This window comes from Caretta caretta, chromosome 7 (assembly GCF_965140235.1).
Source record: "Caretta caretta isolate rCarCar2 chromosome 7, rCarCar1.hap1, whole genome shotgun sequence".
Taxonomy (NCBI): Eukaryota; Metazoa; Chordata; order Testudines; family Cheloniidae; genus Caretta; species Caretta caretta.
Window position 1 is genome coordinate 6,851,829 of NC_134212.1, and position 15,186 is coordinate 6,867,014.

The 15,186-nt window shown below is 40.7% G+C and overlaps 1 protein-coding gene across 29 annotated transcripts in view; it reads right to left on the reverse strand.

Annotated features, from left to right (window-relative positions):
- Window positions 1-15,186, reverse strand: part of MAGI1 (membrane associated guanylate kinase, WW and PDZ domain containing 1) — a 486,586-nt gene that overhangs the window by 199,271 nt on the left and 272,129 nt on the right. Inside the window, exon 1 of one of the 29 annotated variants that reach the window (XM_048856824.2) lies at window positions 9,292-9,419. The exons of the other annotated variants lie outside the window; for them this stretch is intronic. Coding sequence (XP_048712781.2) covers window positions 9,292-9,331 — 40 coding nt within the window. The 5' untranslated portion in view covers window positions 9,332-9,419. Of the gene's footprint in view, window positions 1-9,291; window positions 9,420-15,186 lie in introns of those variants that run through there. 29 annotated transcript variants of the gene reach the window in all.

Consider the following 15,186-nt stretch of genomic DNA (forward strand, 5'->3'; position numbering starts at 1 on the left):
GAAATCAGGGCACTTAATTTGCTTATCATGGTATTTTCCATGTATATAATTATATGCACACACAGATAAATATTGTCTGGGGGAAAATATTGGGAAGAAACAATGAAGCATTTGGATCATCTTCCAATTTATTGAAGGCAGGCAAACTATATTTTTGAGATAAGTTCCAAGGCAAATGGCAAGAAAGGCAGCCTATTCATAATTTCTGGGTTTCTTTTTACAGAAAGCTCACACTTCTTTCTTCTCAGAAAGAGATAAGCATTTGAACATAATGGCCATGAAAATGATGTGGCCAGAAGCATATACGCTGCCAAGAACTTGATATTATGCTATCGAAGCACCTCTAAGTCCCTACGACAGACAAATGGCACTTACAAGCATCACTGGTTTTATTTCATTTTATTTCTGACTAGCTTTTTTTAAATTTCATACTGCATTCGTTGAAAACCTTCTTTGCAGTCCCCACACGGGCTTAGTGTCAACACCTGAATACACAACAGAGCTGCCTTCTGATTTTATGCACAACAATGAAAGTCAGGTTTCCAAAGCCTCATATACAGTCAACAGCAAAGGACATATTTTCCCATATTTCTTTTGCCTTCCCCCCATAGGAAATCTCCAATAAAGGCTGCACTCAAATAATTACATAGTGATTTTCATCCATACATCTCAACGAGCTTTAAAAAGGACAAGTATCATCTTCATTTTACAGCGGGAAACAGTACGTCAAAGAAAGATGAAGTCTCAGTATTATTTGTATTACCGTGATACGTGAAGATCCCAACTGAGAACAGGCCCCCATTGTATTAGATGCGCTACATAATGCATTGCCTCCACTGGCCTGCCCCAAAGAGTCTAAGGCCCCATCCTGTAACTGACAATGAGGATGGAACCCCTGAGCCACTGACTTTACCGGGGCTAAGCATGAAGACAGGATCTGCTTGAACCATTGGGAGCCTTAGAATAGACTCTTTGGATGGAGCAAGGATGGTCTTTTACTGTGCGTATGTACAGTGCTTAGCACAATGGAGACCTGATCTTAGTTGAGGCCTAAATAGGCAAGGCTGGAAGTTAATTCTCGATTTTATTTTACACGGGCAGCTACGGGATAGAGCGATTAAATGACTTGCTTAAAGTCGCAAAGGAAGTCAGCGGCAGAGCCATGAACTGAACCCAGATCTCGAGACTCATACCAGTGCGCAACAAACCAGATATTCCTTCCTCTTAAAATGACTTGTCTACATCAGTGGGAGCGCTGGGAATAGAATACAACTCTCGCCACTGTTGCCAGGTCCAGAGGATAAGACAAAAAGTAATGGTTAACACCTTCCCATACCATATACCACCCCTCTCCACCCTATCATCTTCGGGTCTTTGGGAGAGACTGCAGATCTGTACCACTCAGCAATTAAAAGATCCAGGAGGTGTCTGTCCTGTAGCTATTTTCTATTCTTAAATTGCAGTGGCCATTGTTAGCAGGGCTCAGATGCAGCACATTGTGAAAGATATACCCATTATTTAATATCGGGAAGTATTTAGGCTGCTTATTGCCCATTAAACCTACTATGATACAGTATGTTGGCACTCCGTTACCTAGATTCAGAACTCACAGTCAGCCTGTCACCGTACCTACAAGTGCACAAGCAGGGGAGAGCAAACCTTTCTTAATGTAACTCCAAACTGGTGAGGTTTGGAAGATGGAAACTTTTCTAGTTCTGCTGTTGCATTAAAAAGGGGGTTGGGCAGTCCATATGTCCCCCACAGACAATACCAGAGCCTGAGATGAGGGCTGCAAGCCTACCTTGGCTAAGAATCTAGCACTTATTTAGCATTTTTCATCAGTAGCTCTCAAAGCACTTCACACTGGAACTCAGTATCATTATCCCCCATTATAGATGTACAGATGGGGAAACTGAGGCACAAAAAGGTGCACTGACTTGCCCAGTATCACCCAGTATGCCAGTGGAAGAGCTAGGAACAGAACCAAAGTATCTGGAGTCTAGGGGTTTTCCACTTGGCCACACTGCCTATACAGAGGGAGGACACTGGTGCTTCGGGAAACCAGCATCTGGTCAAGTTGTTGATTTAATAAAGGTTTCAGAGTAGCAGCCATGTTAGTCTGTATCCAGAAAAAGAAAAGAGAGACTTTACCCAAAGGGGAGAAATACCACAGACACCATGAAATCCACTAGGGACTTCGCTATTGTTATCAATTTTATGGGGAAGGAGCTCAGATACGATGGTGCTCCTAAGATTCATTTGCATGTGTACTTGTAAGCATAGGCATAGTCTGACTTCTATATTTTGGGGGGTAGCTCCGGTCAGGCCAACGTGGCCACACGTGGGGGAAGGGTAAATTCCACTCCTGCCTAAGGCTTGAAGTTGGGGCAACACCCTTCCTGCCCCCGCATCGCCAAACTATGCCCATGCGTGTCAGAGATCTTTTTTTAAATAACAGGAGAATTATATGGGCAAAACAATGAAAAACAGATGAATATTTGTGTTGTAAGCATCAACAAGAAAATGAGATGATTAGGAAATAATATACAGAACATAGCACAATACGCTCTGAAATTATTATGAATCTTAAATGCATGTGAAGTATCAACCACTGGCTGGAAAAATCATGTGAATTGATCAAACTCTGATTTTAAAATCTCTCCACACCTCGATTCAAGAATATCAGGGGTTAAATTTTAAAAGGCCAAAATACATAGCTCCTCTATCATTCCAATGGGTGACTTTACTCCTATAACTCCTCTTGCCAAAAAGGTTGACCTAGCAGTATTACATGGTGCAGATAATGCTCAAGATACCAACATGAACACCATCTGGTGAAAAAGTGTTGTTCTGCCCCCAAAAGATAAGTGGGAGGGTTTTTGTTTTTGTTTTTTTTAAAAGAACCCTCTCGTTATTTCAGTAAACTCATGCTACTGTGGAAATTCTTTCCACTTGACATACCGTAAATGTTAGTAAAGCAAATTCCTGAAGCTTTTTGTTTCTTTTAAGGAGAGGGATACAGCAAATCTGATGCAGCGGTAGAAGGAAAAAGTATTAGGGAACAGTTACCATAAAACCTCATAATGAAAGTACCCATGAGAGCCATCAGTTTTGAGTGTTCGTGTATAAAGAGTTTTTGTTATAATGGTGATGTCTGGAATAGGGCTTAGTGCAGTGGGCCACTTGTTAACTTCACAAAGAATGTTACAACAGACAGCTATTTAATAAGGGCAAATTGTACGGCTGCTAAAGAAACAGGGCGGCAGATAATTCACCATGAGTTAGTTCTAAATATTTTACTTAGAAAACGCCACTGAGATAATGATATCCCATTTACCAGTTTTCCCTTCAAGATAATAGAAGCTAGAGCAGTGTTTCTCAACTGGGGTTATGCAAAAGGTCTGCTAGGGGCTACGTCAACTCATCTAGATATTTGCCTAGTTTTACAAGAGGCTACATAAAAAGCACTAGCGAAGTCTGTACAAATTAAAATTTCATACAAAGAATGAATTGTTTATAACGCTCTATATACTATACACTGAAAAATAAGTACAATATTTATATTCTAATTGCTTTATTTTATAATTATATGGTAAAAATAAGAAATTTTTCAGTAACAGGGTGCTGTGACACTTTTGTAATTTTATATACGACTTTGTAAGCAAGTAGCTTTTAAGTGAGGTGAAACTTGGGGTACGCAAGAGAAATCAGACTCCGGAAAGGGGTACACTAGTCTGGAAAGGTTGAGAGCCACTGAGCTAGGGTATCTTCTTTCAGGGGAAAAGGACCTTTCATTAATAAAAGTCCTTCGATTTAAAGATCTCCCCACGGTGACAGCAGGACATTTGCAGTTGAAGATGTAAGGATCTCTCTACACATAACAGCATCCAAGATGACATCAGAATCTTCCCTTTCTTAAACATTTAAATCCCATGTATCTTAAACATTTAAGGCCCAAGGTGCAGCTATCAGCAATGCTTAAAGCAAAGGTTCCTGAACACTTTCCATTACAAGCCCCTGCTTCCAGTCACTTATAAAACCTGGCCAAACTAACCACTGTTGCTGAAATCCTCCATGCTTTTTCTCTGCCTCAAGCTTCATTCATTTATTTATTTATTTGGAGTTAATTGAAAACAGTCTAGCGATTTCCAAGAATGTAGTTAGGGAACATTGATAGTATTGCCAATGTTAAAAAAAAATTGTAAAGCATTTCACTGAAGAACTTAAACACCTCTATTATTTGAGGTAGGGACTAGATAATTTGCAAAGGTATAGGGTTATTTAGCGAAGCCCCACAGTTCTATCCCTACCTTAGAAGGCAGGCACATACCATTCCCCTGGGTGGGGTCACCTCTGAGATCCTGCAGAAATGCAAATAGAACCCAGTCTTTGATACGACAGACCTCAGCCTTGTATACTTATCCACACTGCCTTTTGGAACAAAGGTGCCAAATACACGTGTTTAGCGGATTACTCATATAAAGGATTTATATGGGTCCACACAAGGGAGGAGTAGTTTTTTTGTTTTTTTGTTTTTTAAAAAAAAAAACCTTAGGGATATTACAGACAAAAAACTTAAATGAAGTCGTGGTCACAGATTCAAGCACTCATAAGTTAGAAAGTGACAGAATTAAGGTTGCTCATGCAACTTTAATTTGTGCCCTTTGTGCATATACGTATTACAATACCATCCTTACATGGCCACATACTATTTGTTTTACAAGCCTCATCTTACACAGTGTGCAAGATAGAAAACAAGAGAGGCATAGGAGAAAGGTGTTCTCTTGTGTTTAAGGCACTAGACTGGGTATTCAGGAGAGCTGGATTCTGATAGAGCCTTCCTATGTGATGATGGGCAAGTCTATCATAATGCATACGTTCGAGGGAAGTTGAAGAGGCAACCTTATGCATGGTATTTCCTAACTTTGGTGCACAACACTCTGGATCCTTAACGGTCTCTCGGCAGTCCTGTGTATGTATATATACACACACACTCTCTCTCTCTCTCTCTAATTGGAATATCCAAAAATTACTTGCCACAGAAGAAAGTTTACTTCAACTTTGAGGTAGTACTCATATTAGTAAACATACAGTTGCACACAGACATTATCCATTAACTTTAAATGAGAAACGTTTTGATTGAGATTTGTGAAGGAATATTCCACAACAAAGGGGAACTGGACCAATTGTTGAGTACCCTAATGATTTAAGACGGGATTTTCAACAGCCCTGGAAATGTTGTAACTCTGTTCTCAGTGAAGTCCATGTTAAAAGTTCCCATTGACTTTAACAGGAGCAAATGCAGACCTAGACCGAGCAATTTCAAAAAATTAACCCTTGGAGTCCATTAGTCCTTCTTAGGACTCCAGATCAGTCAGCCTTTGTTTTTAAATGGAGTCCTGTGACATTCCTTCATTTCAGTTATGATGGTACAGCTCTTCAAAGAAGAGGGAGAAGAAACCAATTTGCAATGGCCACATTTCCCTCAAAATGTTGAAGCAGTTACTCACAAGAGGCACTGACTGGAAACATCTATCAGTAGGGAAGTGCGCGGTTAATTGGTTACGTGATAACAAGCAGCTGCTACTGCAAAGTGTGTGAGCGCAAGCAGAGTGATTAGAAAGCTAGGAGGTGTCCTTTGGCCTGGATTGTATTGAAGAACCATAAACTAGTAGAAAGATGAATAAAGAGACATCACTAAAGCTTACTCACCAAGACCTTTTAAAAAAAAAGTCAGAATACCCTAAGACTTTGCAGACATCAAAGACTGCTGAACTAACCAAACTATAATACAAATGACAGTATTAGAGAGATAAAGGGGTGGGGGCATGGGAAGAGAAATCTGATAAAAGCACTGCCAATCAAATAATTACCAGATAGTCTGAAGATAAAATGGAATTACAAGTTTTGTGCCATGCCACAGTAATAAAAAGAAAATATAAAACTTCAAAGTAATTAGAACGGTACATTCAAGTTTCATGTTCAATTACCCAGATATATTTAAATCATGAACTCTTTCTAATTGGGTAACTAATTGGCTTAAGGGACAGGTAATAAAGCTTTTATCATTGCTCAGCTGTTCGATTTCAAACCAGGTTGTGGTTTGGTGGGCTCAGTCCCGCTTGTGAATTGTTTTGATGAGCTCAATTTAGTTCCCTGGGGCATTTGGCCCTATCACAGAAAACACCTCTACAGTGGGCATTTTGGGATACCTTTGTTGGCAGTCTGAGGAGAGAAGAAAAGGATTTAATGAACAGAGTCTGAATTGTCTTGTCAACTGTAAAGGTGAGACACTCCTAGTCAGAGGTCAAAACACACTGGCCTTATATTCACTAGGAAAAAAGGTGTGGTTTTAACATGTGGTTTTAAAATCCTAGTGTTAGAAAAGACAAATTATAGTATTTACACATGTAACTGATCATGATTTACCCTGTAGGGTTTACCTAGAACAGCTAACATGTTAAAATTACAACTTATCGTGTCTACACTAAGATTTCAACATGTGTTAACTTGCATTAGCTAACGTGTTAAAACACCCTTTCCCGTAGTACAGACATGGCCACTGACGGCAGCACTGGCAGAAGCTTGCACTGCAGCTGCCTATTCCATGGACAGAGAAAGGGCTTTAGTCTCCAAGACACTCCATGTTGCACATTTCACAAACACTCGATTCCACTGGACCAAATGTAAAGGGAAAAGGATACGACCTTTTTCAGCCATTGCTGGCCAGGTTTACCAAGAGTTTACATTCTAAGTAAGCTTAGCACACTACCCACTTAGTGACAGACTTCTAATCAATACGTAGTACTGCAATGCTGACAAAAACTGCATGATCATTAGTACCATATACAGCTCACCATGCATGGAGATTAATGTAACAGATTAGCACCAGAAAATGTCCTGAATGCCGAGCCTTTGTAAAGGGACCAAAGGCTCCTGATAAGACTCATTATATATGAGAGACAGAGAGAGAGAGTAAAATTTTAATTGGCAATAAACTGTGACATCAGCTTTCAAAGTCTTGATTTGGGACATTTTCCCTGAATCCCGTCTTACTTTTAAACAGTTATAGACAATGCTGTTGCACTAATAAAATCCCAAAGATCTAATAAAATTCAGATACTTAAGAAATCACTGGGATGTGAATGGAGAGGAAAATAAGAAAGTAGTTGATGGTGCTTACATCATACAGGGTACCGACAGTAGTGTAATTTCCTGTCTGAGCAGAGAAGGGAACAATCTAATTTCTCAATTTAAGGTAGGCTACATAAGGGAACATTCTGATTATTGACATCCACATTGTCAACCTAGTATTCTTTTCTCATTTCAATACTGGAAGTTGTGAGAATGTATATACATAATTTAGTGAAATACAGCTCACACTGGGCTGACCCTGTGGCTTTTATCAGGCCCATGTATATAAACTTCAAAACTTTTCATTGAAGTATACATAGATATTATAAGTAATATGCAAATGGGTTTGTTTAGTGTAAGTATGGTATTCTCTCATTCTATGATTCAGGGACTGTCCTGGGAAAAGGGGTGAAGGGGAGAAATCAACCCAAGATTCCATAATCTCTCTTCTTCTAGCGTGATTCAAAACCACACCCTTCCCACCAGTTCTGAAATAAGATCCAATCGGGAATTGGCTGTGAGATTAACTGGTACAAAGGAAAAATGAAAACCTGCCTCTCTTAGATCATCTATGGACAGTTTTTTCAGAAGAAGTCAGCATCCACAACTGGGCCCAGATTTTCAAAAATAGCTCCCGTTGTTCTTTTCCATAGGAAGTCTCACAGAGCCAAACCTGGAAATTCTAATCTAATTATTAGAATATCATTTCCTTGGTCCATTTAAAAGTCACAGTATAATAATTACTCTGAATTATATCTTAATTAAGGCAACTTTAACTCATGTTCTAGGTGTCCCTATGGCTCTGACTACCACATGCTGGGACTGGATGACAGCATCACTAGATATCTGTCCTGTTATGTTCATTCCCTCTGAAGCATCTGGCACTGTCCACTTTTGGAAGACAGGACTGAAGGACCATTAGTTGGGCCTAGTATAGCCATTATTATGTAACTATAGTCACCACTACCAGTTTCTCCTATAATTAATGGGGAATTGGAAGTGACATTTTTTGGACTCTAGTGGAATGCTTACGATTTCTTCTTTTTTTAAAATTCCAAATAGGGTGAGAGTAGGTGTCAGTGTTTCCCTTAAAAAAAATGTTACCTGTATACAATAACACAGAAGACCTGGAAAAAACTGTAAACGTGTTCCGAAGATATGCCACACAGACACAGACAGATCCAGGCTCAAATGAAGCAAAACAGGTCAAATGTGGTTGTTGGGTTGTTTTTTTTTAATCTTCAATTTATTCATCCATGTTCTATATTCCAGGAAGAAGAAATCAAAGACTTGTATTTGAGAGAGGAAAAAGGACATGCAATCTTTTCTATTTGGCCCACCAATCAGACAGTCTGATGAAATGCTAATAGATATTAACATCGGGGGGAAAAAATCTTGCTTATATATGCAGAAGAGCAACAGCGGCTCAGGATTAGCTGCAGACAGACCATGCAGGATTAACACAGTGAACCAGCCATCACGCTTACGAGAATATTCAAGAGCAAAATATTCAGAGGATTCCAGGATGAGAGTTAGTGAAATTTGACTGAAAATGGCATCATATTTTGAACATGTTTTCTTGAACACAACAGCATCCGATAGACCTCAGCAAAAAAGACTTAAGATCATTATTTTCAGGAGGGTGTATGCATAATTATTTTCCAGATGTAATGTCTTCGAGTGGATGGAAGGCTGTCAAAAAGACATCAACGCATGAGCTTTAAAGTGAAAGCAAGAGCCTTACGTATAGTATTTGAAGTTTTAAATGACTGAAATCCAATGTAAACTTTATTACTGTCAGATGTGGAGTCAAGAGCCCTACACCAGTTAATCAGCTTGTGCTGCTGAATTAATGGCTTGCATGGTTGCTTTTTCCTTCCAAGACACTTTGAATGCTATGACAGTTTTGCTATTGCCAGAGGTTGTCAGTACTGGTGAAAGCGACATGCTAGGACTCAAATTATGGATCTGATTACCTGCAAAAGCAGAACACATTAAAAAGGAATGAATGTGAATCTACACAGTCAGCACTGCTTTTTTTCATGGGAAGGAGTACTGCACAACTATTTAGTGGGAATATGCACGCGGCTGGTAAGCGAGAAAAATGTACCCTACTCTGAGTTAGGTTTTGACTTATTCATGTCAGCGAATACTTACTCACATGAGTAGTCCACTCGAAGTCACATGAGTGCACCATCACGAATAAGGGGTTCGCAGTCTGCGCCTTTATTAACGTAACTATAATAGTGAAGACAGCAGCAGAAGAAACAAGTCCTGAGATGAGTCTAGATTCTGGATTTTGCCAGTTATTACTCTTCAACTGTGGGGTATAAAATACAGTATTTGACAATATGCAGATAAAGCTGTTCCTCTGAATATGCACCCTCAAAACAGAAGCAAATCAGCTCAATGTTAAACTGGGCTCCATGTGTTTGCTGAATTTATGCAGAATGTGTGTGTAACAAGGGTTTATTAATCTCTTGAGAAGCTGCTGCTTTAGACCGGGATCTTTTTTTGGTGTTAAATATATAACTGAACTTGCAAATGACTCCCGGTTAAGTCACACACACTGATATTCAAGTAGCTAACCCTCGGCAGAACAAGTAAATAGGAACTGATGACATGACATGGGTGGGAGTGGGATGATGCTCTGTAACCCAATCCAGTTCTGCATCAGTTGGTTGAAAATAACTTAGACGGGTAGAAATAACCTAAAGTAGCTACTAACCAATGGCTGGCTGCTCAGCAGCCTGAATGAAATGAATCTGTGGTCTCAGCCAGCCTCCTATTAGGAATGGACACTTATCCACATGACTGAAGAGCCATGAATCCTAAATCCTCTCTCTCTCTCACACATACAGATCATGGCTGAGTCATCCATTTATCCACAGGACAAAGACAGAAGAAAGGGCAGCTGCAGCTGCCACTGACCATGCCTTTACCAGTCCTGTGGGCAAATGGAGCACTTCACTCCCCACATACTTACACACGAATACAAAAACACAACAGGAGCCTAACCTGCGAATTCCACTGGGCCTCAAATCCTGAGAAGAAATACAAAACCTTCAGCATCTAACAATCTGTGTTTGTCACCAGTTAGATTAGTTCTAAAAGCAAATATTCCATTTTCCCTGAAAGTAGTAGTGTGCCATTTTATGAATAAGTAACAAAGACCTTTTCACTGTGCTGATAAATATGGTATCCCCTGTCACAAACAGGAACAGAACCTGGCAGAAAACAGAATAAAATGGGGGTATTTTAATGGATTTCCCTTTAAACAAAATATAATGCAACAAATTTGGCATACTTGGTTTTTCTCTTGATGTCCCCAGGTGTTACATGTCTGTAATTACTTAGAGATGCTATTTGGTTTCTGGTGGAGTAAAGAAAAATACCTTAACACAGGGTATTTAGCTAATGCATAGTAACAGGAATCAAACAGGCACAGAAAGATCTGCCATTTAATAAGACCCTTGCAGGTCTTGTTTAGTCCAGACTGCACAGAGTTATATCAGTTCATTCACAAGTGATACATTCCTGAGGGAGGCTAAAATATGCCCCTTTTAAGGCTCTAATCACCAAATTTCCAACAATAACAGACCCTGCCTCCTCTTCTCCTGGCATCCTCAGTCTGTGGCACGCTATATGCTACTGACCCAGTGTCTCCCAAAGCTGTTTCCCTCCTGGTTCTAGCATGTGCCAGTTTTAGTGGTATTCATGGACATTTTGAAAAGAAAGGGTGCACCGTGGCCTCGCTGCCCCTTTAAGGAGTGCCCAGCCTCTTTGGCAAGCAAACTGGTAAAGCTCAGTCAGGCACTCAGAACAGGCGCTCACCCTCGCAGCGTGCAGCTGTCTACAGTGTAGATGCAAGCTCCTTTTCGTAGGCAGCAAGCACCAGTCAGCATCCACCTTCCCCCCCCAATTAAAACAGGCTCTCATTCTGTCCGTACATTCAGGGCTGAAATAAAAATGTGTGCTAATTTTTTGTTCTTGTGTTTTGTTTTGGTTTTTTTTACTTTCAACATGCAGTGATCTCTGTAGAACAACCGCTTTTATAAACACAATTACCGCATGCATACACACATGAGAAGGTTTTCCCCTTCTCCTTTTGCTAAGCTGCAAGGCAGAACAATGCTGGAACATACATTTTAGCAACACCTGCTGCACTGCATTAATATGCACAGGAATGTATTGCTGTTTTCCCCCCTTGAACACTAAGGCTGCATTGTTCTTTGCAATCCATCAGTGGCTCACTTCCCTCCCCCCTCCCCCGCCAACAAGTCCCCTTTTTCGACATGTCCCTTTTTCAAAAGCACGGATGGACGCTCACATTTTGGAATGCACTTCATTAAAACGTAGCTGCCCGATTCCAACCTGCAATGCGGTGGCAATGCAAAGCAAGCGCCACGCTTCCTCCCGCATTTCGTTCAAAAGTCCCATTGTTCGGCAAGCATCTGGTCCTGATCTCAGCCTATTCGTGCCCACTGACCCCTCTTTTCATAGCACACCCGTTCACGAATGGGCCTCACGTAAAGCCTGCTTGATGAATTAAAAAGCAGCACTAGCCATCTGTCCTCTTGGGCTGGGTTCAGACTATGCCGCTACTCCCCCCTCTACCAGCCTCCCCAACCTTGCTAACCTGCTCCCTTATACACATCACCCCGAAGCTGATAAACCTCTGGGTTTGCACAGTAAACACTGACACAGCTCATCATACTTGCCGCTTTACATTTATTATGCTAGCATCCAGGGGAAAAAACACACACACACACACACACACACTAGAGTGTTCTCACTTGCCTGAGTCCTTCGAAATACAAGCACAACCACAAGATTAATCCTTCCTTTGTGAGGTCTTGTCTTAAAGTCGTGCTATGTAATGATCCTCAGCACTGCAGCAGAGGGGAATAAAAAATGCAGGGATCAGAAGCAGGGGGAGGACAGGGCTTACTTACATCAGGGTTTCTGCCACATGACAAAAGGTTTGAGAGGGAAGAATAAGCTGGCAGAAGCAGGTGACAGTGCAAAAGGGGAAATGCAGAAGCCTGCCTTTTATATTACTGGTGACATTTCTAACACATGACAACAATTTCCATCTGTATTTAAACTGGGAGTGTGAGAAAAGAGCATTACATCATGACTCCTCGATCAGAGGGGCTGCGGAATATGTAGGCCAGGGGGATTAAAAAGCACCTGTGTATGTTGGAAATCTTAAATACCAGTAAACAGATTTCCTCTCTCCCCCTTTTGATTCGTCTATCACTTTCACTAGACCATGCCCTGGGAAGTGGAGAAATGGTACTGTCCTCCTTTGCAAGGCACCGGAATGGGGGGAAATTATTATATCTAATCTATCTACCTCCTTATAGCACTTTGTTTTCAACAGGCATTCTAAGACAAAATACAGAGCGTGTCTCTCTTTCTGCAGTGGGCTCAAGTGTCTGTTACTGCACTGACTTTCCTCTCTCTCTGAAATCTGCAGGGAATTTCAATGGCAACACCAAGATTTCCCTCTTTTAAGCCAAGCATATGTCTGTACATTTTAAACAGTAAACATCAAGAATAGAGACCAGAAGATATTTTGGTGAGAACGAGATACTGTTTTGACTGCTTCAGTGCCAGCAGGTAGGGGTATGTCTGGGACTCTCAGCACTTCCCATGGCATAGTACTGCGTGGGTGACACAAAGATCCCAGTGGATTTTAGCTTCACAAAGAAGTCTACCTGCTACCAGTTCACAGGGTGCTTTGCAAGGCTAACCCCTGGCCTGCGCTGGGATCGAATTTGGATTGCTGAGGTTCTCTCTCACATCTGGGCCAGGCATGAATTTGGAGTACTATGGAAACAGGGTGCAAAGTCCCTCCAAGAAGGAAGCATGGTGTCCTCAAGCAATCCCACTGGGCAAACACAGCATTCCATCCATGGGCCAGCTCCATACTACAGTGACAGGTGCTTAATCAAGGACAGACAGGCAAACTTTTGGCCAAGAGAACTGCTGCAATATGAGGGCTTTGTGGGTGTAGAGTGGTAGAAGAAAATAAGCAAGGCAGGAGGATACTTGCTTCCTTCCAAAGAAAACTCCATTTTGCTGACAATTACACCCCTAGCCTAGAGCAGAGCTTATGCTACACAAATTACACGTAGCCATAAAGCCTGGTGCATACGATCGGAAAACCAGCTGCTTTAGCAAGTAAACGTTTTAAACAACATGTACATCTGCCATCCGCTATTCACAACGTAACTTGCCAGCTACGGACCTTTTCAGTCCGAGACCTGCACGTCTATTCCATGTGTGTGCGCACGCAAGCGCAAGTCAGCAGCACAGAGCGTCCCTTCATCTCACTGTTTTACTGACATACAGACAACAGCAAGGCAACACCATTAACTAACGGTCGTTGCAGAATGATGTGTATCCTGACCGCAAGCTGCACTTGAACTGTTACACGAAGCAGGATGGTGGAGTGCAAAATGTCACCAACTGCGAGATTGAGCCCTATCTCAACTTTAAGAAACACATTAAAAGGAGAGAGAGCGAGACAGAGAGAAAGGTTTGATTATAAATATATTTTTCAAGTCTTTTTAGGTTTACAGGAAAATAAAAAAAAAAATCAGAGTCTTGAAGAGGCCACCTGGGCCAGTTTCCTGACCTTTTATGGGTTTCTTGTTGGGGGGAAAAAAAAAAAAAATCTTCCCTCAAGATTCATTTCTCATATCTTTCAACCACAGCCTCACTAAATTACAATTGCCCCCAGTTAAATCTCTCGCGAGTAGCAGTAGCTCTTCTGGGAGCAAGAAAAATCCAAAATCTGGAACGAGACTGGATTTAGAATACTAGCTATGCTACATTTAAGAGTAAAATGCAACATTTCTTTTTTCATTCCTTCTCTCACAACACACACAAGATGAAAACTATTGCATAAGCCCAATTAAAATGCTCTCAGCAGATCATGCTTCAATGAGGCAGCACCGAAGTGGAAACACAGTGAAAAAGTCTTTTCATAAAAAAACAAATGGAACATTTTACTTTTTTTCATAAAGGCGACTTCCTAATCACCTACGAAAACTCTTCCATCTGATTAGGAAAAAACAGAGTCCTTAACAATAGAATTGCTTATTTTTCAACTGAGGTTTGAAGAATTTTTTTCTCCTAAACCCCTCCCCACCCAACCAAAACCACCCACCCACAAAAATCGAATGAAAACCACACACACACACCGAATGAAAACTTCTGTTTCTGTGCCATGAAAGCAAGATCCAAAGTAATCAATTTCTCAGCGCTCCTGTAGTCTCCAACAAAAGCTGGAGAACGTTTTCTAGGTTTATTTGGCCCTTAGTGTTCTGATTGTTAGCTTTTAAATAGAACGTGTCATGAGCTTTACACATGATATCATCCTTCCTTTTGCAGTTGCATTGTGTGATTATTTCATACACAAAACGTATCGTTTATCGCCGAAAGAGAAAAAACAAAAACGAGTAGCTGAGGCATAGATTCCACATTCATCGCATCACCCCCTTTATATTTGTACACACGTCTGTTATTTCTAAGTGTTATTTTCAGCACCAAACTTTAAAAAACAAAACAAAACTTTTTTGTGCCTACTAATGGGGACAGGAATATTTAATACGTGTGCTCAAAAGTCCAACAAAATAACTAATGAGCACCAAATTTACACCGATAGTATAGTAACTGTTTTGTCATATGCCAGAGAATTCTATACCTTTTCTTCTGAAGAAAGTCAAAGGCAAGTTATAAATCATTTCAATATGTGGAAAGGGATCTTGTCCTTATGGTAACCCCAACTTCTCACCATGTAACAAGAGCATCTTGAGATGAGATTTTACATCTGGGTTTTAACTCACATAGCACTGGAAGTGTGAGATAGACCATTCTCTTAGGTAGGAACAAACTTCTTTGACAGACCCCTTTAGTCTTTTCAGCAGTACATTTTGGAACCAATTCACTTACCAGGTGGGAACAGCAAATGGGGAACAAACTGTGAATTCACATAAATGTAAACTCAGCAAGATGCGGAAATAAAACACAGATGGGTGC